The 25,000-nt window shown below is 39.8% G+C and overlaps 1 protein-coding gene across 2 annotated transcripts in view; it reads left to right on the forward strand.

Annotated features, from left to right (window-relative positions):
* Positions 1-25,000, forward strand: part of ZEB2 (zinc finger E-box binding homeobox 2) — a 110,022-nt gene that overhangs the window by 82,218 nt on the left and 2,804 nt on the right. The window contains exons 5-10 of one of the 2 annotated variants that reach the window (XM_062578134.1): positions 1,197-1,268; positions 7,488-7,676; positions 8,360-8,574; positions 11,032-11,140; positions 12,305-14,277; positions 16,332-16,512. In XM_062578134.1, coding sequence (XP_062434118.1) covers positions 1,197-1,268; positions 7,488-7,676; positions 8,360-8,574; positions 11,032-11,140; positions 12,305-14,277; positions 16,332-16,512 — 2,739 coding nt within the window. The remainder of the gene's footprint in view (positions 1-1,196; positions 1,269-7,487; positions 7,677-8,359; positions 8,575-11,031; positions 11,141-12,304; positions 14,278-16,331; positions 16,513-25,000) is intronic. The other variant, XM_062578135.1, reaches the window with a different exon arrangement.

Raw genomic sequence — 25,000 nt, forward strand, 5'->3', positions numbered from 1 at the left:
GAATCATCATCGACTTATATTCATTTCTGGGAAATTCCCCCCCCCCCCCCCCCCCCGGTTGTTTTTGGACCATTTTTGGGTGCCTTTCCACATTTTATTTCTTACAAAACCAGTTAAAAAGAAGACTGAAGCAGATTCTTCACTTAAATTTCAAATAGGAAATTCTCTCATATTTGTTTAAAAAAAAAAAAAAAGACAAGAGTATATGTTTGTGCATTTCTTCAGATCAGGAAAGAACAGCATCTAGGAAAAGATGGAAAAGCAGGAAATAAATATTATGTTTGATTATTTTTGGCCGTGAAAGTCATTTAGAGGGTTAAATCTTAACTACATTGCATGCATGAAAACCTGTTGCACACGCACTAAAAAATCAGCAGTCGGAAACCAAGTTTGACAGGCACTCCTAAGCAGACTGAAGCATCTATGAAAATAAGCCTTCTGTACAGTGATAAAGCTGTATCTTGCTTCTTATAAATGGTAGTTTAACATATTCCAAATCCTCCAGTTTCGCGGAAAGTAAACTGATCCATGATAAATATATAGTAGATAATTCTACACATACGTGCTCATTTGCATGTGAATTAACCCAATTTATGGTCGTAAAGGCAGACTTTGTCAGTGCACAGAGAGTGCACAGAAGACACAAGCAAATTGTGCAGGCAGAGAGAACTGCCCACAGTTGAAAATTTGTTACATTTCTGCACCGCTTGATACTAACACATGCATCGCTTTAAATGAGGTTAAAATGATGATGGCAACTCAAGAGATCTATGAGATGATAGATAGAAATAGAGATATAAGATCTTCTTATATCTCTCTTTTGTATTTTGCTGTTTCTTCCAGGTATAGATCTTTCAGCATCTGCTGATTATTTTTTTTTAATGTGAAAAAAAAGATCCCTTTTTAACATGAGGCTGCTGATGAGATTTGATATTGGGAAAAGCTCTTCGTTTGCCCCGAACAAATAGTTTTGTTTTCCACCACTTGCTGTAATGTTTAAAGTAAATAAGTTCTTCTCCATGTAGCACTACTGAATTCATTCAATTCCCAGAACAAAGCCATTGTATAGGGGCCTACAACAGGCCTTTTTTCTTTTTCCTTTATAAGAATCTTCCCTGTTACTGCAATGTGCTCACTAGTTTTGTAAGTAGTTCAGTAATGTGCAAATGGTAAAAATGTGCCTGTTTATTTCACAGAAGAAATGAAGGAAGATTATGACACTATGGGGCCTGAAGCCACAATTCAGACCACTGGAAACAATGGTACAGGTAAGGTTTTGGCTTATATGAACATCACTTTTGTTCTGTATCATTTAGAATTAGCTGTGCATGAAGAAAAGAAGTGACAGAACAATTTCTTTCTTGTTTTCAGTTTAACAATTGGGAAATGTTTACATAATTCTCCTATTTTTATTTTTTTCACAATTTGATCGCAACGGTACGGTGAAAAATTGATTCAGTGACTCTGCCTCCCCCCGCCCCAACCACCCTGTGATGTTTCAACCCCTAACTCGTTTTAACGGTGTCCTTCTAAGCTAATAGTTTTCAGCACTATGAGATGTTTTCCCAGCAAGGGTGAATATCCTATAGTTTAAAGTAGCTGGACCAAGATACAGTAGTGTTTTAATGAGAGAGACTGTACAAAGAGGTTGGTAATGAGGATGGGGTGCACTTTTCTTGGTAACCCCAGATTCGCATGGTGCACAGAGTAAGCTACTTCAGAGACTGCAAACATCTTTTCAGAAAGACGCACATAAACCCCTTACATAGATACACAGACACACACACTTTAAATGCATATTTATGAGATTATTATGTTTCCAGCTAATCTTTTTTTTTCCACTTTCCACACCTCTTTCTTTCCCCTCTTCTTAGAAATCAATACATTTTGTGGAATAAGAAAGGGGACAGAGATATTTAGCAGGCATCATCTCTGTGCCATCTCTTTTTTTCTCTAGCTGAGAAAAAAAAAACAGCAAAAGGTTTCTGTTACTATTTTTTAATCCAAATGAATTCTGGGGTTTACGATGTTCTTTCCAAAGGCCATAAGACCCTTTTTGATCCTTAGCACAGCTGAATTCCATACATTACACAATGTTTATTTTGCATTTTGTTTGAGTTATGATTTGAGATGTTGCAGATAGTCCTTATCTACATTGTTAAAAGTAAATGTTTTCTAGTATAAGTACACTTCTATACATTCCATTATGATATTTAGTTCATAGGTAATAACCTCTAGAAATGTTACTGTAAAAGGTGATACCTAAGTATTGCAAGGATTTTATTACTCATAGTTTCCTAATGTTGGCAACGCCCCCACACAATCCCCAATCTGCGTATTAAATAACACAAGAAATTTACTTTTTAAATCTTGAGAGGGAAAATAATAGAAAAATAAAACTGTATCACTGCTTTTCCATATATTAATTATGCATGAAAGGAGAGTGGCACAGTGTCACAATTAATCATTACATATATACTTAATGATCTTACTATACAGAACTGCATACGTACAAATTTTAAAGATACTTTTTTTTTCCAACGGATGTTAATAATGTGACAAATTGTACTTAGCAATTGGAGAAATAGGACTTTAAATGATGTCTGATTCAGAAAAAAAAAATGATGGTTATCTGAATTACCATTACCAGATCCTTGAGGTCCCCTATCAGGCTTGTGACTTCCTTTGCACATATTTTCCTTACCATAACAGGCCTTGACTCTCCCGTGCTTGCAATGTGGTCTGCTTGAGGGCGAAAATCTTGTGTCTTCTTAGCCCCTTCCTTCCAGTATCTGATGGACCCTTCAGCAAGTTTGCCTTTGGCCTTACAGCATCAGCGCAGACTGGTGCAGACCATCTCAGCAAGCGCTGCCGCTAGCCCTCAGAAACAAGCCCTAGTCTTCGCCCACTCCAGGGGTGTGGTAGGTCCTGCCACTTCTGAAAACCAGTACAAACCGTACTTCTGGGTGAGAAGCTAAGGGTTCCTCTTACCTGACTGCGTGCATTGGAAACTCACATTTCAAAAACCACTGTAGAAGGTTTACATTTAAAATGTAAAAGTTTCTCTGGGCATTACATCCACCAGGAGCAGACATACCCCAAGTGTCTTTTGCAAAAGTCACCACCTCCTCTTTACTTACTGCAAATGGTTATTTGCTCCAATGGATGGCTTGCTTAAATAACCATTAAGAGTTGTCTGATACTCTCCTAGTGTTAATTCAAATCTTTAATCACTGAATTATTCAGAGCCATTTCTTGTAGCGGAGACTGATGTCTAGGTAGTTTGGGTAGAACATATTTCCACAATGGATGCAGTCTCCATAGTCTCTTAAGAGCAATGTCAGATTATTTAGTCATATTAAATCATTTGATAAATGAAATGTCTTTGCTAATCTCTTCACTGTGAGTGAAAGATGCCAGGTGACAGGAGCTGTAAAGTCCTTCACGCAGAGCACAGTTACAGTGGAGTAAGCAACAGTGAAAAAATCCCCCACACTAGCCTGTTCAGGTGCCTTGACCATTATTTGAGGAGAAAAGAGATAAGGTCAGTTTCAGAGATGTTTGAGTGCTTCATGATGATCTGGGGAGAAGTTCGAAGTGTTCTCCTTCAGACCTCCCATTGCAACAAGGCTTTGCCGCTGTCTGCTGACTTAGTTCTCCTTAGTGTCTTGCCTCAGTTTTTCCCTGCAGGTAGTCATTAGTTCTCAGTGCAGGCAAAGCAGTGGAAGGCATTTAGGAACAGTATTTAACAAAATAGCCGAGGGCCCAGCGGCAGAAGGAGCAGATCAGCTACTCTGTCTTCAGCGAAGGCCATGTTGCAGTGACGTTCTGGCATCAACAAGGGCCATCTGGGGCTTCTTACAGGCTAACGTGGGTACATCTGGATGGGCTGGCAAGGTCTCTCTTGTTTAGTACAACTTGTTCCCCTCCACTGACTCCTGAGCATGCTATCTCAACAACATGAGGTGCCCTCTGAAGTGGAGAACGCACTTTGAAACTCAGGTCATTCACATACAGCTAACCGCAAAGTTGCTGTGGGTGCACGCAACAATCGTGGCGTATTTTTAGTATCAAATCCATTGCAGCTTGTCCTTAGCAGAGAGAGAGAACTAAAACAAAAGTCCCTGTGATTGGATTATTCTGCTGTTGTTCAGAGTGGCCACTTCCTAGTGGTGCTTAAAAAATATGTTTTGTTATCCATACATTAATCAACTGCATTTTTATAATGAGCTGTAGAAGCTTTATAGAGAAAAAGCAAAAGTGACCATCAGAGTGAAAACTGTATTTCAGTCTTAGTCCTGCTAAATTAATTTGTAAATATTTCTGGGGATCTCTGAAATGATTACTTGGCAAAACGATGTTTTGTAGAAACTGTTTTTAAAATGTGAACAGATAAATGCCTACGGTTTATTTTATTTTACCTGGTTCTGTTATTACAACGGGGGTGTTTGCAGAAAGGAGATTAACAAATTCCCTGCAAACAAACAAACAAGCTTCCCTGGTTTAGATTGCTAACATCTGACAAGCTCTGAATAAGGATTTCTTAACATAATTTAAAGAGGGGGGGGGAGGAGGAAAAAAAATACCCCTTCAGGGGAGAGGAAAACAGAAGTAAAACTTGGCAGGTTCGAAGGATAGGCCGTTTTCAGACTGTAATCTGTGTGTACCAATGGGGGCCTCTCACTTCCTGGCTAATGAAGGCTGTGGTTTTATTAGCTTTGTTTGCGATTAAAAGCAGCTATCACCATCTCGCAGTAAGAGTTCCCACACAAAACGCATGGTCTCCCAAGCTCCTGGAGCCTCTCCCTCCTGTTATCATTAAAAGGTCCCAAATACCTCTGAAGATACTTTCCTTCAGTGTGTTTTATTTTTACGTGGCGCGACCCCATCAGCCTTTGAGGCTGAAAATGTTTCTACTCTCCAGGCTCCAATAATTAATTAAAGAAATACGTGGTTTGGTGAGGTCACCTGCCGCAGATCCTGCTACGGCGCGGCGCTCCGCTCCTGGAAGGGAGCGTCTGCGGGTGCGCGGTGTCGGCCCACGAGGACTCCGGGAACATGACTTTACGCATGGAAAACAAATTAGGGCCCTGGGCGGGGGGAGAGGGGGGGAGAGCAGGCCTTTCCCCCAGAAATCGAGTGAGAAACCTAATGATATTCAGATGAGCCTTTTTAGTAACACTGGGTGAGCTTCAAGAGATGCATTTGCAGTAATGTAGCTGGTGAGAAGCCAGATCCACATGGTCACCTTTGGCTAGTTATGTTTATCTGTAATGTTGCAGCACCAGTTGTGTTGCTTCGCTTAAGGATTTGACAGCTTTTCCACTAAACCTCCTTGTTTTTAGGGGTCAAAATGTAGCCATAAATATTTGCTTTAGCTCCTGGATTGCATGTGGGCACACACAAGCTAAATAATCCACAGAACTGAGACCCCCAAAGACAGCAGTCTCACAACAGGCCTTTGCAATGTGCTGGAGCAGCTCCTGAACAAAGCACGAGGTGTGAAAGTCCTCACTGGGGTCCTGGTTTGCGGCTTAGCTCAGCCCTCGCCTGGTGGCTTGTCACAGTGCAAGTAAAAAGTGGGGTTTCCAAACAAAAGCGAGTGAAAAGTGGGGTTTCGGACTAAAAACGTGACAGCAACACTCTGTCCTGATCAAACAGGGTCAACGCCATAGCGCGGCACGGGTAACGCCAGCAGCCGCCATTTTGTTGCGCCTCCCTGACAGCCACAAAATGGAGGTAAGGTGCCGGCTGGGGGCCCCGAGTGCGCTCAGCCACCCCGGGGCTGCTTGGGGCAGTGGCAGAGGTGAGAAGCTCTTCCTCATGCTGATGACAAACAAGAGCCAAGGAAGGAAAAATATTTTGGTTTACCGATTCCCTACAAAGCCGCTGCAATGGGGACAGGCGTTTCCGTCTCGAAGCGGGGGGTCTCGTGAGCTGTGCCGTTTGGTGACTGTCACTGAAATGCTGCTGAACGTTTGAGAAGTTGCTCTTTTTTGTATGAGAAATAGGGCATATTTGTCTCAGGCGGAGGATTTGGTTTTATCGGTTAAAGGGACAAGGTTTGCATAGCTGAATATCTACTTTTATCAATGCCAGCCAGATCAACCGTTCAGATCAGGCGCTTTCAGGCTTCCAGTTCTGCCACCTGCCACGTCAAAACGACGCCTCGTTTTGATTGCAAATATCGCCTTTCCTTTTTGTCGGAAACGCAGGCAGAGCTTTTACCTAATTCTAAGCATGAAAGAACTGGTTATTCCCTCATTCCCAGTGGCTAGAAACTGGTGAAATCTGGCAGGGCCTGATCTTCTGTCCTTTTGCTGTAACTGCTTTGATTTCCCTGAAGCTCCTCCATGCAGCTCCCTGGTGTCAGTGGGAGCAGAATCACACCATTTAATATTTTACTTTTACATGAACTGTAGAAGAGTTTATAGCTTTGCCTCATTTTCTTATTTCACCTAAGGACAAATACATTAAAAATGTAATCAATCATAAGCCATTCTTTTCATTTATGGCCAGTTAAAAACAAGTATCTTAAATTAACTGTGTCTTCCAAATCTGCTTAAAAAAATCAGTGAAAGAAAATGATCTGTTGCTTTCTTTTCTGATATAGTTGTATTAACATTTGTCTATAGCATCTCAGAATTTAAAGATCTTTACTATATGCAGCGTTCCTACAGGGAGGAGAAAAGTGTATTTTTAGTAACAGGATATTTTATGGTTGAGAATACAGTATGTCTCATGGACATTGCATGGACAATAAAAAGTCAGGTTTATGTTTAAGAAAAAGGAGGAAAACTCTCGTACAAACTGTAAAGTGGTTTTAGGCTGTGCATGTGAGTTATGGCCTAAAACATGTGGTACTATTTGTAAAAATCTATGAAGCAAGAAATTTTTTAAAACGATCTATTCCCCCGTTTTAAATTACCCATAGGTTATTGTTCCAGGGAGGAAAAAAAGGAAGATACTACAAATTTTAACAAGCAATATTTTGTTCTGGAACCACAGGACATCTTTCAGAGGTGGCTGTATTCTTAATACCTGCAGATACTGTCTCTGAGGTGGTAAATGTCTCAGAGGCAAAGCTCAGATGTGTAGGGTTTGGGATGGCCAAGTTTGGTCCTTTAAGGATGCTTTGTCCATCCCAAAAGCCACCGGCTCCCTGAGGAGCTCCCTGGAGGTTCATGTTCCATAGATGCAGCATCACCTGCACTACCAAGTCCTCATGAATTTCCCCTACCACCCCATAAAGTCCATATTTTTGTTAATTTAATTGCCCGGCCTTACTTCCATCCCAGTCAGTGGAAAGCCCACTTTAATTGACTTTAATAAGAACTGGAGTAAGACTAATGAGAGCAAGGATCTAGCTGCAGACTTGTAGCTGCAGAATGAATGTCAGCTCTTCTCGCAAGCAGCGACATTAGCTGACCCGAGCTCTCGAGGAGGATGCACTCAAAACCCCTTCTTTTCCCCTTCTCTCATTTTAGTTAAGAATGCAAATTGCACGTCGGACTTTGAGGAATATTTTGCCAAAAGGAAACTGGAGGAAGGAGATGGGCATGCAGTCAGCATAGCAGAGTACCTACAGCGCAGTGACACAGCCATTATTTACCCAGAAGCCCCTGAGGAACTGTCTCGCCTTGGCACTCCAGAGGCCAATGGGCAAGAAGAAAATGGTGAGGCTGTAATTCATTTTTAGCCAGTATCCTGACCTCTTGCAGCTGTTGCAATTATAAATGCACTACATGCCTGGGTGTTTACCTTAAAAATTGAAGAACAGCTGCAGTGGCATGGAATTTCATGAGCAAAGTTTGGGACTGTAATTTTAGTGTATTGTGATTTTTAGTCAGCAAATTCGTATTATTTTGTGGATGAACTAAAGAGCTTAATTTAAAGCTTACTTTAAGCAGGAGAAATGCTGCCACTATAGTTCTAGGTTTTGTAATTATCAAGTTTTAATGCCAAAAATATAGGCTCGCTAACCCATCACTCTCTGATTCCTTGATAAATAATTGAAAAAGTATCCATAAGAACGATTTGGTCAATGGCGTAAGTAACACAATGAGCTAAAGCTGGAATGCAAATCATCAATTGATGGAGAAAAGTATTTCTTAGTTTTGAAGCTGCCAAAGTCCTCCGAAGGAGCAAGGTCTGTAATTAATTTCCTAGCGCAGTATGAAGCACTTCGCGCAAGTCTGCAGTGGGTGTGTACGGGGACTGGTGCGTTCTGCGGCCGGTTCGACGCGCGCGGCAGATTGCAGCGATTCCTGTCATACCATCCCGGGCAAGAAGCCCATTAGCTGCCATTGATTTCCTGACCTTTTGGCCTGCCTCTCTCTCCCCCGTCTCGGGGCTGCAGACCTGCCACCTGGAACTCCAGATGCCTTCGCCCAACTGCTGACCTGCCCCTATTGCGACCGGGGCTACAAGCGCCTGACGTCCCTCAAGGAGCACATCAAGTACCGCCACGAGAAGAATGAGGAGAACTTCTCGTGCCCTCTCTGTAGCTACACGTTTGCCTACCGCACCCAGCTCGAGCGGCATATGGTGACACACAAGCCAGGGACAGATCAGGTGGGGGGCTGGTTTTAAGTGATTTCTTTCTATAATAACCCCTTAGAGAAACGATATTGCTTTGATTGGCAATCATTATTAATTTTTCATGGCATTTTGAAGATGCAGATCTTTTAATGGTAATAGCTTTAATTGAGGTCTAAATGATTTTTTGATGGTCTCTTCTAATATGATTTAATAGTCTTATGTTCACGATCGAATGAGTGTGTTAATTTCTAATTTAGAAATTTTATTTGCACTTTAACTTGACTTTAGTTTCATTTTTATGTTCCTCAAAAAGTGAATGAAACTGTAGCATTTTAATTATACATTATTAAACATCTCAGCAATTTTAATTCCATATTTCACCTAGTTTTACTTTGCAGTTTTGCAAATAGGATCTCAAAGACATACTAAAAGATCTACTAATATTTTTTCATTACTTTTTGAATAACCTTTTCAATCACATAAAATTATGCGTGTTTGGTATGATCGTTTGTTAAATATAATTACACTTTTTTACAATAACACTTACTATAGTACATATAGGCTATCGTGTGTGATTATAGCACTAACATACGCACGCGTTGCAATTGTGGCATCGCTATAATTTTTATAGCCCGGCAACATATATCTAATAAATCAAAGCAATTTTTCTTCATTTGGTGCATGTAATATGGTATCACTGTTGCATTTAGGGAAATGCTGTGTATCTCAAACAGGTGACTGAGCTTTCTTAGTGCTCATAAACCAGATTGTCAAAAGAGCTGCATCACAAAACTCTCCATATACTATAAGAAAAACTATTTCTGACCTCGCTAGAGAATTACTTCTGAAAACCAGTGTTATGGAGGGTTGTAATGGAAACTTAAATGGCGTGTTTAAAACTTAAATAAATAGGTATGTACATTGTGTCAAATTATAAAGGCTTTATGCCATATTTATTTTTCTTAAATAACTGAAAATCATGATCAGCTGTATTTCTCTTGGTAGGTTTTTCTCAGCATAAGGTAAATTCAGTTAGGCAAACACACATCTTCTAATCACACGATTTTGCAATTAGCATTTTTAAGAGAACCGTATCTTCTTCTTGATCTTAAATCAATATAAATGATTCTGGAGCAGCTTCTCATATTCTTTCCTTCTCTCACTTTTCTGGTAGACAAACATATTTCCACATATGTATTTTTTTAAACCTGATCCACACTAAGATTTTTTTCTCCCTTCCTTTTGCTCCGTATCATTAAAAACACCAGGGAAAACCTCCCGATATTTACCCAACATAACCGCCTGAAATTCCACATGCGAGAGCGTGCTCGTGTTGGCGCATTATGAATGGTAGCTTTGGTGTTGAAAAGTCCCCTCATTTGCTCGTGGCATTTACAATTAGTAAATTAAAATGATTGTATCATATTAACAGTGGCACAACTAAAGTTTATAGTAGTCCTCGGAGGGCGATGGGGGGAGACAAAACAGCTGTTGCTGTTTGTTTATGCAACTCAGCAACATATGAGCACGGGTCCCTCAATGGCGCTCGGCGGGCCGGGCTCTGCTTGATCTTTGAAGGTTGCTGCTGTTTGAACAGCCCTCCCTGTGTCCCGTGCAACGCCATCTGTCTCGCCAGGAATGTGGGAAGACTCAGCACACCCTCGCAGTTGTCATACCGGCTCCGCGCTGCCTTTTTGTGTGCAGTCGGCTTTTGTGTCGGGGCCGCCCGAAACATGCTGACCTCCTACCTTGAGCGTCCAGGATGGCTGTATTATTATGATGAGGATGATGATTTTTTTTTTCCTCCTCTCCCCTACAATTCACAGTCATGAGGCTTTTTGTACTTGCTCAAAAAGGTCAGCTGTGTTTGATTATATCTTTATGCTGCTTTTAACTTACCCTTTCAGGCAACTTTCCTCTGGTTTTGTCCCTGTTGCTTAGAACAGCACTGGGGGAAAACAGTGAGAAAGGTAACTCAAGTCGTTCCTGCTGGTCTGATTTAAAAAAGAAAAAATCATCAGCAGCTCATGCTGAAGACATAGTCTCTATTGTCTGATAATGAATTAAACCTGATATGAAACACCACTAACAACAATGTCTCAGTATTTTCTACTAACATAGTAAACAGAATTTTTAAGCAAGTGGAGTTCCACATGTTCAGAATCTACTAGGAATATTAAGGGCTACAAATCTTCTTATAAAACAGTTTCTCTCATTGTAAGATACCTTAAAGCAACACATTTATGATGAGAGACTTAGGAAATAATTCTAAAGCAAATATCGAATGCTCATGTGAAAGTACTTTCACATTCGTTTCGGTTTACTGCCAACATTTTGTTTTTTATTGCAACACTGATGAGACGAATGTAGATGCAGACCTTTTGGTCTGCTTGATAAATTCAGAGCCACATTAATTTGTTTTTGTTTTTAAACTAGAAATTCTTGGTTTCTCTTGCATAAAATTCATGTCGGTATCTTTTTTTCTCCCAGCACCAAATGCTGACCCAAGGAGCAGGCAATCGCAAGTTCAAATGCACTGAGTGTGGCAAGGCCTTCAAATATAAACACCATCTGAAGGAACACCTGCGAATTCACAGTGGTGAGTAGCGGAGGTGCTGGTGTTCTCATTTGCATTTTGTTTAATTAGCTGAGTTTTAAAGACTGCTTAAAATTTACACAGTTCTGCTTCTAGCTTCTTGGAGATACTAAGGTATTTCGTAAATGATATCTGAGTCATCCTCATTTATCATGCTGTTAATACCATGGTCTTGCTGTAAGATTTTGAAATAGTAAAGCTTCTTACAAATAACATAGGTTGTTTGTGAGGCAGTTTGAATTCAGAACTGTTCGCTCATTTTTGTTTAGTCAGATCCTGAAGGGTGCATTGTATTTTTCATAACAAAAAGACCCCATAAATGAAACACAGCTTATATTCTCAGATAATGAGTAAGTGAAAAATGTCTTTTATTGAGTGAACGGTGTGTTTTTGTTCTGCTGCTTGATGCAGCAGATCTGTAACAGCAAACCTTGATGTGGACACAAAATTCCACGGGTCTCTCTACAGGCACAAATCTTCCCCTGTGCAGACATGATGATTATAATAGGAGGACTCAATTTCCCATGCCATGCTTATTTTCAATAAACCTCAAATCTTTTCTGTTAAAAAAAGAAAAAAAAATGGACAGTCTGGATTTGACCTGGCTACTTTAGCCACAGGGTACTCACCTTTGACAGCAGTAGTCAGTTTGGAACCAGTCTCACACCTTGGCATTTACTGTGTTGCTGGGCTGCAGATGGTGGGTCCAGCTGACCTCAGGACTTCTAAAATGAAGACATGTGGCCTGTCTAGGAACAGTCATTGTTAAAATCTCTTCATTTACTTTCCCAAGTGCAGACAATAACAGAATCACCTACACTTGTGGCACTAATTTTTAAATCTGTAAAGCCATAAAAAAATCACAGTCTCTCCTTTATTAACACATTTAATGACATTAATGGCACTTTTACAGTGACACAGACACCTAAGGATTGTTCTGCTGGCACACGCACTGATGGCACTAGTAGATGGAATCACTCCCATTTGACCCAGAACTCAGGTTCACCAGTAGAAAGAGGAGGATGAAGCAGTAGCCATATTCACAGAGCTGATACTTTCCTCACTCTTAACCAGAGAGTTTGCAGATAATTAGTCTGATAATCAAATGCAATCACTTGCATCATAGCAACAATGATAATTAACATTTGGTTTTAATTATCATTTTAGGTGAAAAACCGTATGAGTGTCCAAACTGCAAGAAACGTTTCTCCCATTCTGGCTCCTACAGTTCGCACATCAGCAGCAAGAAGTGTATTGGTTTAATCTCTGTAAATGGCAGAATGAGAAACAATATCAAGACGGGTTCTTCTCCTAATTCTGTATCTTCCTCTCCTACTAATTCAGCCATTACACAGCTGAGAAACAAGCTGGAGAATGGCAAACCACTTAGTATGTCTGAACAAACAGGCTTACTGAAAATTAAAACAGAACCACTAGATTTCAATGAATATAAGGTTCTTATGGCCTCACATGGGTTTAGTGCAACTAGTCCTTTTATGAATGGTGGACTTGGAGCAACCAGCCCCTTAGGAGTTCACACTTCTGCTCAAAGTCCAATGCAGCACTTAGGTGTAGGGATGGAAGCACCACTACTTGGGTTTCCTGCAGTAGGCAGTAATTTAAGTGAGGTGCAGAAGGTCCTACAGATTGTGGACAACACGGTTTCCAGGCAGAAAATGGACTGCAAGGCTGAAGAGATCTCCAAGTTGAAGGTTTATCATATGAAGGATTCATGCTCTCAAGCAGAGGAACAAGGAGTTACCTCCCCCAATATTCCCCCTGTGGGTCTTCCAGTAGTAAGTCATAATGGTGCCACTAAAAGTATTATTGACTATACATTAGAGAAAGTCAATGAAGCCAAAGCTTGCCTCCAGAGCTTAACCACAGACTCAAGGAGGCAGCTCAATAACATTAAGAAAGAGAAGCTGCGAACCCTAATAGATCTGGTAACTGAAGATAAGATGATAGAGAACCATAATGTATCCACTCCATTTTCATGCCAGTTCTGTAAAGAAAGCTTTCCTGGTCCCATTCCGTTGCATCAGCATGAGCGTTACCTGTGTAAAATGAACGAAGAAATCAAGGCAGTCCTTCAGCCTCATGAGAACATGGTTCCCAACAAACCTGGAGTGTTTGTTGATAAGCAAACCCTCTTGCTGTCATCAGTACTTTCTGAGAAAGGAATGACTAGCCCCATCAACCCATACAAGGACCACATGTCTGTACTTAAAGCATATTATGCTATGAATATGGAACCCAACTCTGATGAACTACTGAAAATTTCCATTGCTGTTGGCCTTCCTCAGGAATTTGTGAAGGAATGGTTTGAACAAAGAAAAGTCTACCAATATTCAAGTTCCAGGTCACCATCACTGGAAAGGACCAGTGCCAAGGTGGCGCTGGCTGCCACCAACAACACTCCCACTAAAGACTCTTTGTCAGCCAGATCTCCAATAAAGCCTGTGGACTCTATAACTTCACCATCTATAGCTGAACTCCATAACAGTGTTACTAATTGTGATACTCCTCTCAGGCTAACAAAACCTCCTCATTTTACCAATATTAAACCAGTTGATAAATTGGACCACTCTAGGAGCAATACTCCTTCTCCTTTAAATCTTTCTTCCACATCTTCTAAAAACTCCCATAGTAGTTCTTACACTCCAAACAGTTTCTCTTCTGAGGAGCTTCAGGCTGAGCCTTTGGACTTGTCTTTACCAAAACAAATGAAGGAACCCAAAAGTATTATAGCCACAAAGAACAAAACAAAATCTAATAGTGTAAATTTAGAACACAACAGTGTTTCTTCATCATCTGAAAACTCAGATGAGCCACTGAACTTGACTTTTATCAAGAAGGAGTTTTCTAATTCAAATAATCTGGATAAAAGCACTAACCCAGTATTTGGTATGAACCCATTTAGTGCCAAACCTTTATACACAACACTTCCACCACAAAGCGCATTTCCCCCAGCCACTTTTATGCCACCAGTCCAGACCAGTATTCCTGGGCTGCGACCATACCCAGGACTAGATCAGATGAGCTTCCTACCACATATGGCCTATACTTACCCAACTGGAGCAGCTACTTTTGCTGATATGCAGCAAAGGAGAAAGTACCAGCGGAAACAAGGATTTCAGGTAAAGTGTCATTGCAACCAATTTATTTTGAAAAGCTAGAATTTGGTATGTTGTGATGTGTCCTCTTACAGGAAAAAGAAAAGTTATATTAAACATTTTGACAAATTTAGCAGAATTTGTTTCAATCTGAACTTGTAAAAATGTAGTGGAGTAAGAAAAAAAAATGAAATTAGCTTAGGAGCACTTTTACTCACGTGCAGAATACCTTTGAACAAACATAGTGCTTATCATTTTATTCTGTTAAGAGGTGAGTTGTTCTTTATTAGAACTATATCTAAATACATCCTTGAGAATCCCATCCTGCAGAAAAAGAAAATGAAAACTTTAGAGGAAAATAGTTCTCTGCAGGAAAATAGTTCTCTGCAAGGTTCCCCTCATGGTGAGCATAGCTACATTTCACCCCTGGGGAAAAAGGAAGTAGAGGAGAGCTCTTGGACTCACCCATGCATTTGGATGAAAAATCATAGACCTCTGAGCAGGGGCCTCATAACAGTTCTAGCATGTTAAAGGTCCTCAGAGCTTCCTTTTCTATAGTTTTGGGGGGCTGCTCGCCTGCTGCACGCAGGAAACTCTCTTAAGAGTTCCGGAGGGCTTGACAAACATGGATAAGTTGCTTCACATCAGGCCGTCTTTCAACCCACCTGCTGCAGGTCTCAGACCACCAGTCCTTCAATCCCTGCCAGTCATCTGGAAAAGCTGCTAAGAAATCCAGAGATTAACAGAAATTATTTGGAGAGGTAGCAGCTAGGGGCCTTAATTACACACAAAGTCTTTCTATGGGCACATAATCTCAGTTGATACCTCTTCTTGCCTGGTCCCAGAGTCAATCTATGAACAGTAAAGGATTTCACCACTGACATGCCTGTAGCAAAGAGGTCTAGAGAAGTCACATGTTTTTATAGCTTTCTGCTGGGTGTATTCAGATATAATATACAGAGTTTAGTTAAATGAGATTAACTGATTATAGATTAATAATTTTTCTTACATTTGTGCATGGTCCCCTATGTCCTGTTACAGTCTATTAGTAATTTTACTGACTAGTAAATGTTTTATAGTTTCAAATGTGAAAATCAGGTATGGTTTTACACTCTAGGCTGTAATCCCTCTTTGCACAATAGGAACATAAATAGCACTGCACCTCCATAACAGCTGTTCCACCATTCCAATTTACAGTACATCTGCCCTCTTTGTAAATGTATTTAAGCCTATTTAATCTTCTCTAATATTAATTAGTGCAAACCTAGTCTAAGAAAACCGAACTGTGTGATAGCAAATGGAAATGTATGTTATCATGCAAGTTTGCACTCTCTTTGGATCAAGACAAAATAAATATCAAGAAATTTAATAATTTACTGATCCACATTCATTATTGCTTAATGCTGAAGGCTGTTTTAACATAGATAGAACATTGATAAAAAGTGTTATTAATATTCCCTATTTCAAATTACAAAATTAAATATAAAAATATAGCTTGAGGCCTTTAGTCGGAAGACATACATTTAAATGGATTGCATAATAATAACATTTGTACCTAAATATAAAATTCAATTAAAACCTTTCTACAGATACAGAATATATCCAAGTTTCGTTTTTTTGAAAGGAATGATCTCTTAGCTGTTGCTTACACTTATTCCTTAAAAAAATTATAAAACCTTTTATGGTCCATGAAGAGGGTCTCCTCTTTGCATTTTCTGCTTCTCAAACATATTTACTGTCTGTATGATATATACTCTCTGTTTATGTAGATCATTGTTATTACAGAGTGTTCAGAGAGAGGAAGTTTTTTAAGCTGGTTAAAGATCGAGGAGGACAAGGATCCTTATCAGTTCTACAGTTCCCATCAACTGTAATTATTATTGCCACAAATAGGCTCCCAAGCTAAAAGAGAGCAGTCATAGTTGTATATGTAATGATTTTATCTGGCAGAGAGCTGCAGTAGATATTGCTTTGACTTTTACTAAATAATTCCCTCCAAAAAAGGGGGGGGGGGTTGTGAAAAGGCAGAGGTTGCGGGAGGCACAGTGTTTTACATGCGCGGTGTGGTTACCTCGCAGGGAGAATTGCTTGATGGCACACCAGACTACATGTCAGGCCTCGATGACATGACAGACTCTGACTCCTGTCTGTCCCGAAAGAAGATCAAGAAGACAGAAAGTGGCATGTATGCGTGTGACTTATGTGACAAGACATTCCAGAAAAGCAGTTCCCTTCTGCGACACAAATATGAGCACACAGGTATGAATGCCTCATACATGGAGTTAAGGCTTTCGTTGCATGCTATATTCCACAATATTTAATGAGTGACTTTCAACAAGGAAGAAATAATGCATTTGCTTAGCTCAGTTCAACTTTTTTTCTTGTTTTTCTTTTCTTTCTTTCTTTCTTTTTTTTTTTTTTTTTTTTTTTGGTGGAGGACTGTTGTATTGTTTATTTCGGTCTGGACAACTTTTGGCTCACGTAAAAAAACCAAACCAACCAAACAAAAAAACCCCTCCACAACCTTTTAAGTGAATCTTGCTAGGTACTGAGTGATCTTGTCTCATGCTGAATGCACTGGGAGTCATGACATTCAGCATCTCACAGGATGAGTCCTTATGCTCACATGTTTCAAATAAGGCAGGCACTGATACTGTGTTCATTTACCCAGAAGTAAAACTTGGTCATCACAAAGTCTGGCATGGGAGTGAGGAGTGACAGTGTATTTCTTGTTTCTTAGACATTATCTGACCCTGCACTGTTTAATCCGATAGAAAAACTTCCCCTGACATTAGCAGTGTATGAACTCACTCTCACTGAGCTATCTAAAAGTAAACAGATCACAGAGGTGGCTCTTGCAGTGATTTCACATGCCAGCAGTGGAGGCAGGTTGTCTTTTGCTTTTTCATTTTTCTGTTAATGCTTGAGGAAGTTTTTCTTTTTTCCCCAGCAGGAACTGATTTGGTCTAGTTAAAAAAAGCTTACCATAGCTTACTGCAGATTATCAATGTAAAGTAAATTTGGGGTTAAAAAAGACCCATCATACCACCTATGCTGGTCAGGGCTCTCAATGTAGACAGTGCTCCCTTCCCTGCAGGTAGCTGAGACAGCAATGAGCCCAGAGATGGAGAGCTCGCCAAAGGCGATACATCAACTCTGCCTGTTTCAGTTAGGGGGAAACAGGACTAGAGCTCCCCAAATAATAGAGATATCAAGTTAGACAAAGGGAATGTGAATTATCATGTGAATTACTGTGCAGCAGGACATAAACCAAACTCCAGCTTCCTAGAGTTAGAAAAAACTTACTCAGGAGGAAACTTTCCTTAACTTTGAAAGCTGAGTTCCACTTCAGGAAATGAAGCAAATCACATCATTCTTCAGTCTCACCATGTGATGGTAAAAAAACTTACAGCTCTCTGTTAATACCTCTTCCAGGCTGCACATAACCATTGGGCATATCACGTATGAAAAATTTACAATTTAGAAGTGGACTGTGTCTTTAAAAAAATCCTCTACTTTTGTTATTTTTCCTTCTTACACTTTTCTTCCAAATTTTAAAGCTAATCCCACACAGGAAAATATAAAAGGAAGTTAAAATACATGTGGGATTAGGCGAGAAAATTAAAAGCAACATTTTGGACTAGATCAGCTAGTTCATTGGTGGAATGTGCTTCCCACTACATTATTCAGATTGAATTGTTTATTCAGTAGAAGAAGCTTTGAAGGCTTTACATCCCTGCACCTTTCCTCTCCTGAATGATTTTATTACAGCCATCTGCAAACATTATGGCTTACTACACTACTACCGTAAAGCTCTTATGTTAGAACTGGCCTTCATATATATCGGGATCTGGACATATGGTTGAATCCCATAAAGTTGGTAGTCCATAAGGTCGACAGACATATGGTTGAAAGGCTGAAAATTTGACAAGCTGATATGTGTGCAACCACCTTGATTTGCAAAATAAACTGCATTTGTAAAAGCAAAAATATGTTCTGGTCTTTAAGTAGAATGGGAACCTACTGCCTGGAAGAATACCACACAGCTAAGACATATTAACTTTTCTCCGTCTTCTTTACTCTATCCCTTTTGGCTTTTCAACTGCATGTCTGTCAATTTTACGGGATTCAACCTTATGATCCAGAGCACATATATGGTGTCATATTTAATACAGTAGAACTTCAGTACATCATAAAGCTCTAGTGGCATTTAGAGACAGGAAGGATCATCTTGTGGCAAAAACACCGGCACTGAAGCTAAGAGATCTGTGTTCTTTTGTGCCTTGCCACAGACTTCCTCTGTGAATCTGAGCAAATTGCTTAATCTTTCCCTCACCTTCACCTATCTTTGATACAGGGAGAAATGATGCAAGTCTACGTCGCTGGGATGTTGTAAATCATAATTCACGCACACTAAAATCCTCAGATCGACCTTGCTGTGTAAAGTATTATTAAAAAGTATTATTAAGAGTGCATTTGCTTTTATGGAACCTCCACTCATCATACTGTTGATAGAGGTGTTCAGGTGCACTGAAGACTTTGTTTGGCTAGCCTTGGTAACTCATGCTCTGAACTTTGGGAGGCAGATGTATTAGGACTTTTGCTAATGATGTAGCATGAGTCCTAAATGAAGTTCAAATTAACATGATAGTTTTGGAAAAAGCTTGTAATTGCATTAATAATATATATGCAAAATTGCAGTCTGTGTTCAGTGCAAGGAACTGAATTGAACATAGTATTATCTTCTTGATTTAGGGTCATTATTAGAGCAGGCCGAAATTTTCAGTCCACACTTTTGAAACTTTAAAAGTCAGGAAATTTTGTTACTAAGTATGATCCTGTTTTCTGGCTAGCTGGTCATTATCTGTTCTTACTTCATTAAAAACGTATCTTAGGAGGAATTGGATCACTTGCTATCTGTCCTGGAGAAGCACGAGTGGTGGGTGCTATCTTCATACTGATGACCTTTTTCCTGTGTTAAAAACATTTTTTTTTTCCTGAACTTTGACCAATTAGTTAGATTTTTGTTTGTAACCACTTTTCGTGGTCCACACAACTACAACCAATGCCGGAATGAAAGTTAAAGAGACGGATAGAGAAGGTCATATTCTTACTTTGCAGTTCCTGAAGACTGACCCACAAAAAATCTTTGGAGCAAAAATAAACTTGGAATAGGAATTGTATATGAAAATAATAAATAATAATAATAATGAACTTAAATCGGAATGTTGCAGATAGTGTAGTGGAATTGAGCTACCCTGCTAGGGCAACAAGATGAGTGGGAGTTGGCTGGTGTTCTGTGTTAGGCCATCAACTTTTGATATGACCATGTGGTTGTAGATTGAAGACCTCTCTGTGATTACCTCTGCATGCTGTGCCTGCTACAGCTTGAGCACAGTGGAAAATGGGGCTCAAATTCTATAATCCAGAATTTTTAGCTTGTGCAGGTATTAGCAGTATTCTTCTATAGATTCTCATTTCATGCAGAGAAGCAAAACGTACTGCATTACTGCAATGAGTGAATTGCGTTGGTTCTGTGGTTGATTTGTAATTTGGAGTACAGTCTAGTAGTTGCTGCAGGACTGATTTCTGCCAACTTCATTTCAGGATGTCATTTCATTTTAACAGGAGTTATGTGTCCGTTTTAGAGTTTGAGCTTCATGAGATACTATGTCTACAAATCAGATGATGCAGTACTGTAATGAAGGTTTAGAACATGCTAGGTGGTGTAGGTGATCAGTGCTCAAATTATTTTCCCGTGGAGAATTATGAACCCGCTCGGGCTTTGGTCACATGTTGAAATTAGATGAGCAGATACTGCTTCATTTCCATTTGTATCTGATCTCTGATTTCTACAAACTACATTGCACAAGCTTCAAGATACTTTCATTGCTAAAAATGGAAGAGGATGGTGGTCTTTATGGCAAAGCATTGGTGCCATTTGGTAATCAAAAAATATTTGCATTGCAGATAAGCAGGGAAAGCTGTAGTGGGCAAATTGGCAAGCAGAACCAAGCAGAATGGAGCACCTAGAAAACACTGGGTCCTGAGTGCTGGATCATTAACTTGCCCTGTGCTATGAATGCTGTGCCAGGCTGATTCAGAAGTAAGGTGAAGGTTAGCATCTGCTCTGCCTCCCTCTTGCCCCCGTCTGCTGCACCCCAGCAAATGCTTTATCATAGCTTCAGGAGAAAACTTGCAGTGTGCCTGCTCTACAACAAAAGCTGGAATCATTTTTTTCAAAATCCTACCTAGAAATTTTGGATCCTTTCATTGTTGTTCTAAATTACATCACATTCTGTTTTATTACTTGTGTGGGCTGTTGAGGGCCTCATAGCTGTACTAGTGCTTTCATCTTTTCCTTTTCCACTGTATATTTTGTTAAGACCTCTTTTTTTTTATGCTGATGCAAGCACTGGTTTTATTTCCAGATTGATTCTGTAAACTAAATATTGTTCTTGACTCTGGTAGCAAATCAACTCTCTCTGGCTAGTATTTTGAATTCCCAGCTCAGAAGTTTTCTTTATTTAGAGCTTGATTCATAAAAAATTTACATGCTATTTAAAGGTTATTTTTTCTTGCTTTACTCTGATACAAGTTTAGAATTCCCCATTTTACACTCAAATAAAGAAAAGGGGATATATTCAGCACTTGTGAAATTTGTTCTGGAGACAAGGCCTTCTATTCAAAACAGAACAGGTGCAGCTTGAGCAATTATATATAAATTGCATTTATCTTGCACCTTTGACCGCTTCACTGTGCTCTGGCCATTAATCCATGTCCATTGGGACAACATCTAACATCCAAGCCCCCAAGCAGCTTCAAAGAACTGCCTTTAAAAAATAAAAACAAACTGTCACAAAAATGTTTCCTTCTTTCTTCCAAAGAGTGGTATTTCTCTTTGGCCCCCTCTCACAGAAAAAAAAAGACCCATTTGCCTCTGGCAAAGGATGGGTGATACTTAGTCTGGACCAGTGACAGCTTATGATCTGATCTCTTATGACTTGCAGAGTTGGCTATACGAGTTTTAAACCACTGAAAATGAGAAATGTGTAGTTTTTTTCATTCAAACACTTTTAGTCCAGGAAGTTTGAGAGATACATGCTGTTAGAGATTTTTTTTTTAACCGAAGTGTGATTTTAGAGACTTTGAAAATAGATTAGTTATAGTTTCCCCTCTATAAAGTGAGCAAAGTCCCTGTGGAGCCTCTTTTTGCAGATGGTGGAATACAAAGAAGTACAAATATTTCCTTTAAATATTTGAGAGACATCATCTAGTTTCACTGTAAAATGTGTCATATACATCAGGCATCCACCTGATGACATACAGCAGTACAAATGTTTCATGAGTGCTCATTCAAGTTGCCTTGCATAACTCACTATTAGCATCATTGGCCGTGACCAGCGTGGTGAGGTCATCTCAGATGAGACTAGGTAAAACCTTTAGGTGAGAGTTCTAAAGCTGCTTCCTCTTGATCCAGTTCTAACCCACTGATCTTATGACACTGGATGACAACGCTCTTATACATAATATTATGTGTTATCTAAATAGTTGACAAGCAAAGAAGCAGAAACTAGCAATAATTGTAGAGTTCTCTCCATCCCTAGTGAAAAACACCTTCCTTCAGTTTTATTTTATGGCCTACTAATGCATTGTTGTCATTACGCACTTCTTTTAAATGGATGAAATACAAAGTTTTGCACACAGGAAAAAAGTTTTTCTGCAAATGTTCAGAAACCTGATATGTTTTAAAACATATTTCAATTACTGTTGTAACAGCTGCATGCTATGCACTGCTAAGGTTGTGTGGTGTCTGAACAAAGAACTTTGCTCAAGCTGTCATGTTCATTCAGATCAAAAATGCACATTTGGGAAGTCCTTTGTATGGATGTAAGTGATAGACCAAATAGGTCTGATACAGTCTTTTTCATAATAAAATAAATTAATGTGAAAATATTAGTATTATTTATAAAATATGATGCTGCCTCTGTGCTGCTGGAGTGAGGCCCCAGGTAGCAGGAGCGGGAAGGTACAATGTTTAAGGAACTGCTTGTATAAAGGAAGAGGAAAAGCAGGCAAAGATTGAGGGGCTGGCATGTCACCTAGTCCCTGGGGAAAGGTAGACGGAGGCAAGGGGCTAGCCAAGAAGCAGTCAAGATGATTGACTTCTGTTTGAGGAAGGCAAAAGCATTGGGCAACTAGATCAACCACAACTTGAAGAAGAGAGAAATTTGGGGTGAGAAAGAAGGGTGTAGTATACATGAAAAGAATTAAGAAATTTGAAAGAAAGAAGAAGGAGCATTGTGGAGAAGTGGAACAAGGCAAGACTTGAGCTTCTAGATTATAGGGAAAAGTAAGTCAGAGGGAGGAACTGAGACAGCGTGGGTGGAAGTTCAGTGAGGAGAAGGACATAAAAAAAGGTGCAGAGGAAAAGCAGAAGGTCTATGAGGAACAAAAGAGGAACAAAATTAGCAACTATTGAGATAGTTGCAGCACTAGCAAAAGGACTGTAACATGTTGATCTGAGTGGGCTCAAGATGACAGTTGAGAAGAGGCAGGAATGTAGACAGGCATATTTGGTGCATGCAGCTGGGCTACTGGCAACATTCAGAAAGTTCCCACCTCGCCTGCGAGGGCTTCTCTTCTATCAGGGTTGAAGTAGCCATCTCCATCATGATGTATAAGATAAATTGCCTTTATGCACCTCACTGAGGTGCTTTCAAAATTACTTTGGGATTTTTGAGCTAATCTGAATAACTCACTTGATTGTGCTAAAATCTCTTGAGCTAAAATTGTGTGATTACCACCCTCATGATGAAGTTGTGTTCAGAATCAGAAGACAAGACAGCATGCTCCTAGCTTTGGATCCAACTCAAACCCTGGGTCAAAACTGGAAATTCAGAGCCAATATACCTGCACAGCTCAAAGGCTTTGATTCCAGAGGATATTGTTGTTGTTGATTTTTTTTCCCCCTAACTTGAAACATATTTAGGAAGCAGATCATAAAAGCAACACTGCAATAATTCAATATACTGAGCTTGAATGTTAAACTTTACAGTAAAAGGGAAAAAAAGGAAAAAAAGGGAATACAGTATGTGTGCAAACTTAGGAAACTTTCATACAAAGAAATGTAGTTTAAGTGTGAATTTCTAAGCATCCACAAATTTCCCTTACACTTAGGTTATTTTATCTGTGATTTTTCCTGTATTCCCTTCCTGCCTGATCTCCCCTTCATTTCATAACATTCAATTTTTTACTTCCTTGAGCATTTGTTGATCACACCTTATTAAATGTGGACTTTCACAGTGAAACTCAAGGGTAGCTGTGACTAGATTGGGCAAGAAATTAGCATATTCCCTGGTATCCATTCTTAGCAAATTTGTTGCAGAAGTGGACTTTTTCTCTGCTTGACTTTCTCTGCTCTTGTGTACTGGCAGTGACTGTGAAAGAAAAGCAAGCAGATCCGATTCATAAAGGAACAGCTTGAGTTTTCCTGGAAGTTGAGATCTTTCAGAGTTCTTAAAACATGTTGCTGCTTCCTGCTGGATTTCTGTCCGCGCTGGTGCTGCCAGTGATGGGAGCCCGCCTGGCTGGCCTCTTACCTCTCTGCTGGAATTTTCTTGCTTACCCTCCATTGTACTTCACTGATCACCCCTCCACACATGTGGTTTAAAAGACATTCTCATGGCCAAGCTGCTAGTCATTATTCTTGTTGTTGTGTCTCTTTCGCAGTGCTTGCATCTTTAAGAATTAGTGAAATGCCACACTTTCACGACTGACAGGGTGGGAGGGCTCTTGCGAAAAGTTTATTCCTGTTCTGGTCACATGCCACATCATTAACTCAATTTGAGAAATACAGCCAGGGAATCAGTCCATTTCACTGATAAGTTTCTAATGATCTGCTCTGACAATAAAACATGCAAAGCAGGGCTCTGTGTTTCAGACATTGAATAGCAACATTTTAATACATGTAAAAATAGTATAAAATAATGACTAATTGGCATTGTGTTTGCTCGCATAGTTGCACAACTCTGGAGTGTTCCGCTGAATGACACTAGGCTTATAATTTGACATTTTGAAAATAAAAATCTGGCTGAACATACTAATGTTTGGTTTTATTTTTGCCTTCTGAAATCTAAGTTTGGTGACTGGTCTTCACTAATTCCAATCTTTGCACCATATGTTATGTCTGGATATCTCACGGTTGCATCATGCTTTGCTGAGTTTTGTCGTGTGGCATCATGCTGACAAGTATTTTTTGTCAGCTCTATTTTGGAATTAAGCTTTCAGTATGGCAGTTCTGGAAGGTGTTGAAGGCATTCCTGTGCTATTTGTGGCCTGGGATCAACCAGATGTGTTTAGGCTTGGCACTGGTTTTGAGTTTCAAACATTGGTTAGAAACTGCCTGAAATGCCAAAGGAAATACTGTTTTCTGCAGCTTAACACTACTTCGGCACTCAGTGAGTGGCTGACAACATTTTATTTAGAAACCCTTATGCTCCTGTGGCAGATGTATATATTTGTATTTGCTCACAGAGGAAAAAAATTTTGCAGTCCCTGAGGTGAGTGGAAGGGGGCTTTTTTCCGCCTATGTGAGGGCTTGGGGACTGGGCTTAAATTTGTCACAGTTGGCTGCTGTGGGCCTAAACCTGTTCCTCCTGTCAACTGCAAATTTCTTACTGACTCAAGAGCACGAAGCTCTCTGCCTTATTGTCACTACAAGTATTTGCAAGAGCTAGTGCGTATT

The sequence above is a fragment of the Rhea pennata genome, chromosome 6 (genome assembly GCF_028389875.1).
Source record: "Rhea pennata isolate bPtePen1 chromosome 6, bPtePen1.pri, whole genome shotgun sequence".
NCBI lineage: Eukaryota > Metazoa > Chordata > Aves > Rheiformes > Rheidae > Rhea > Rhea pennata.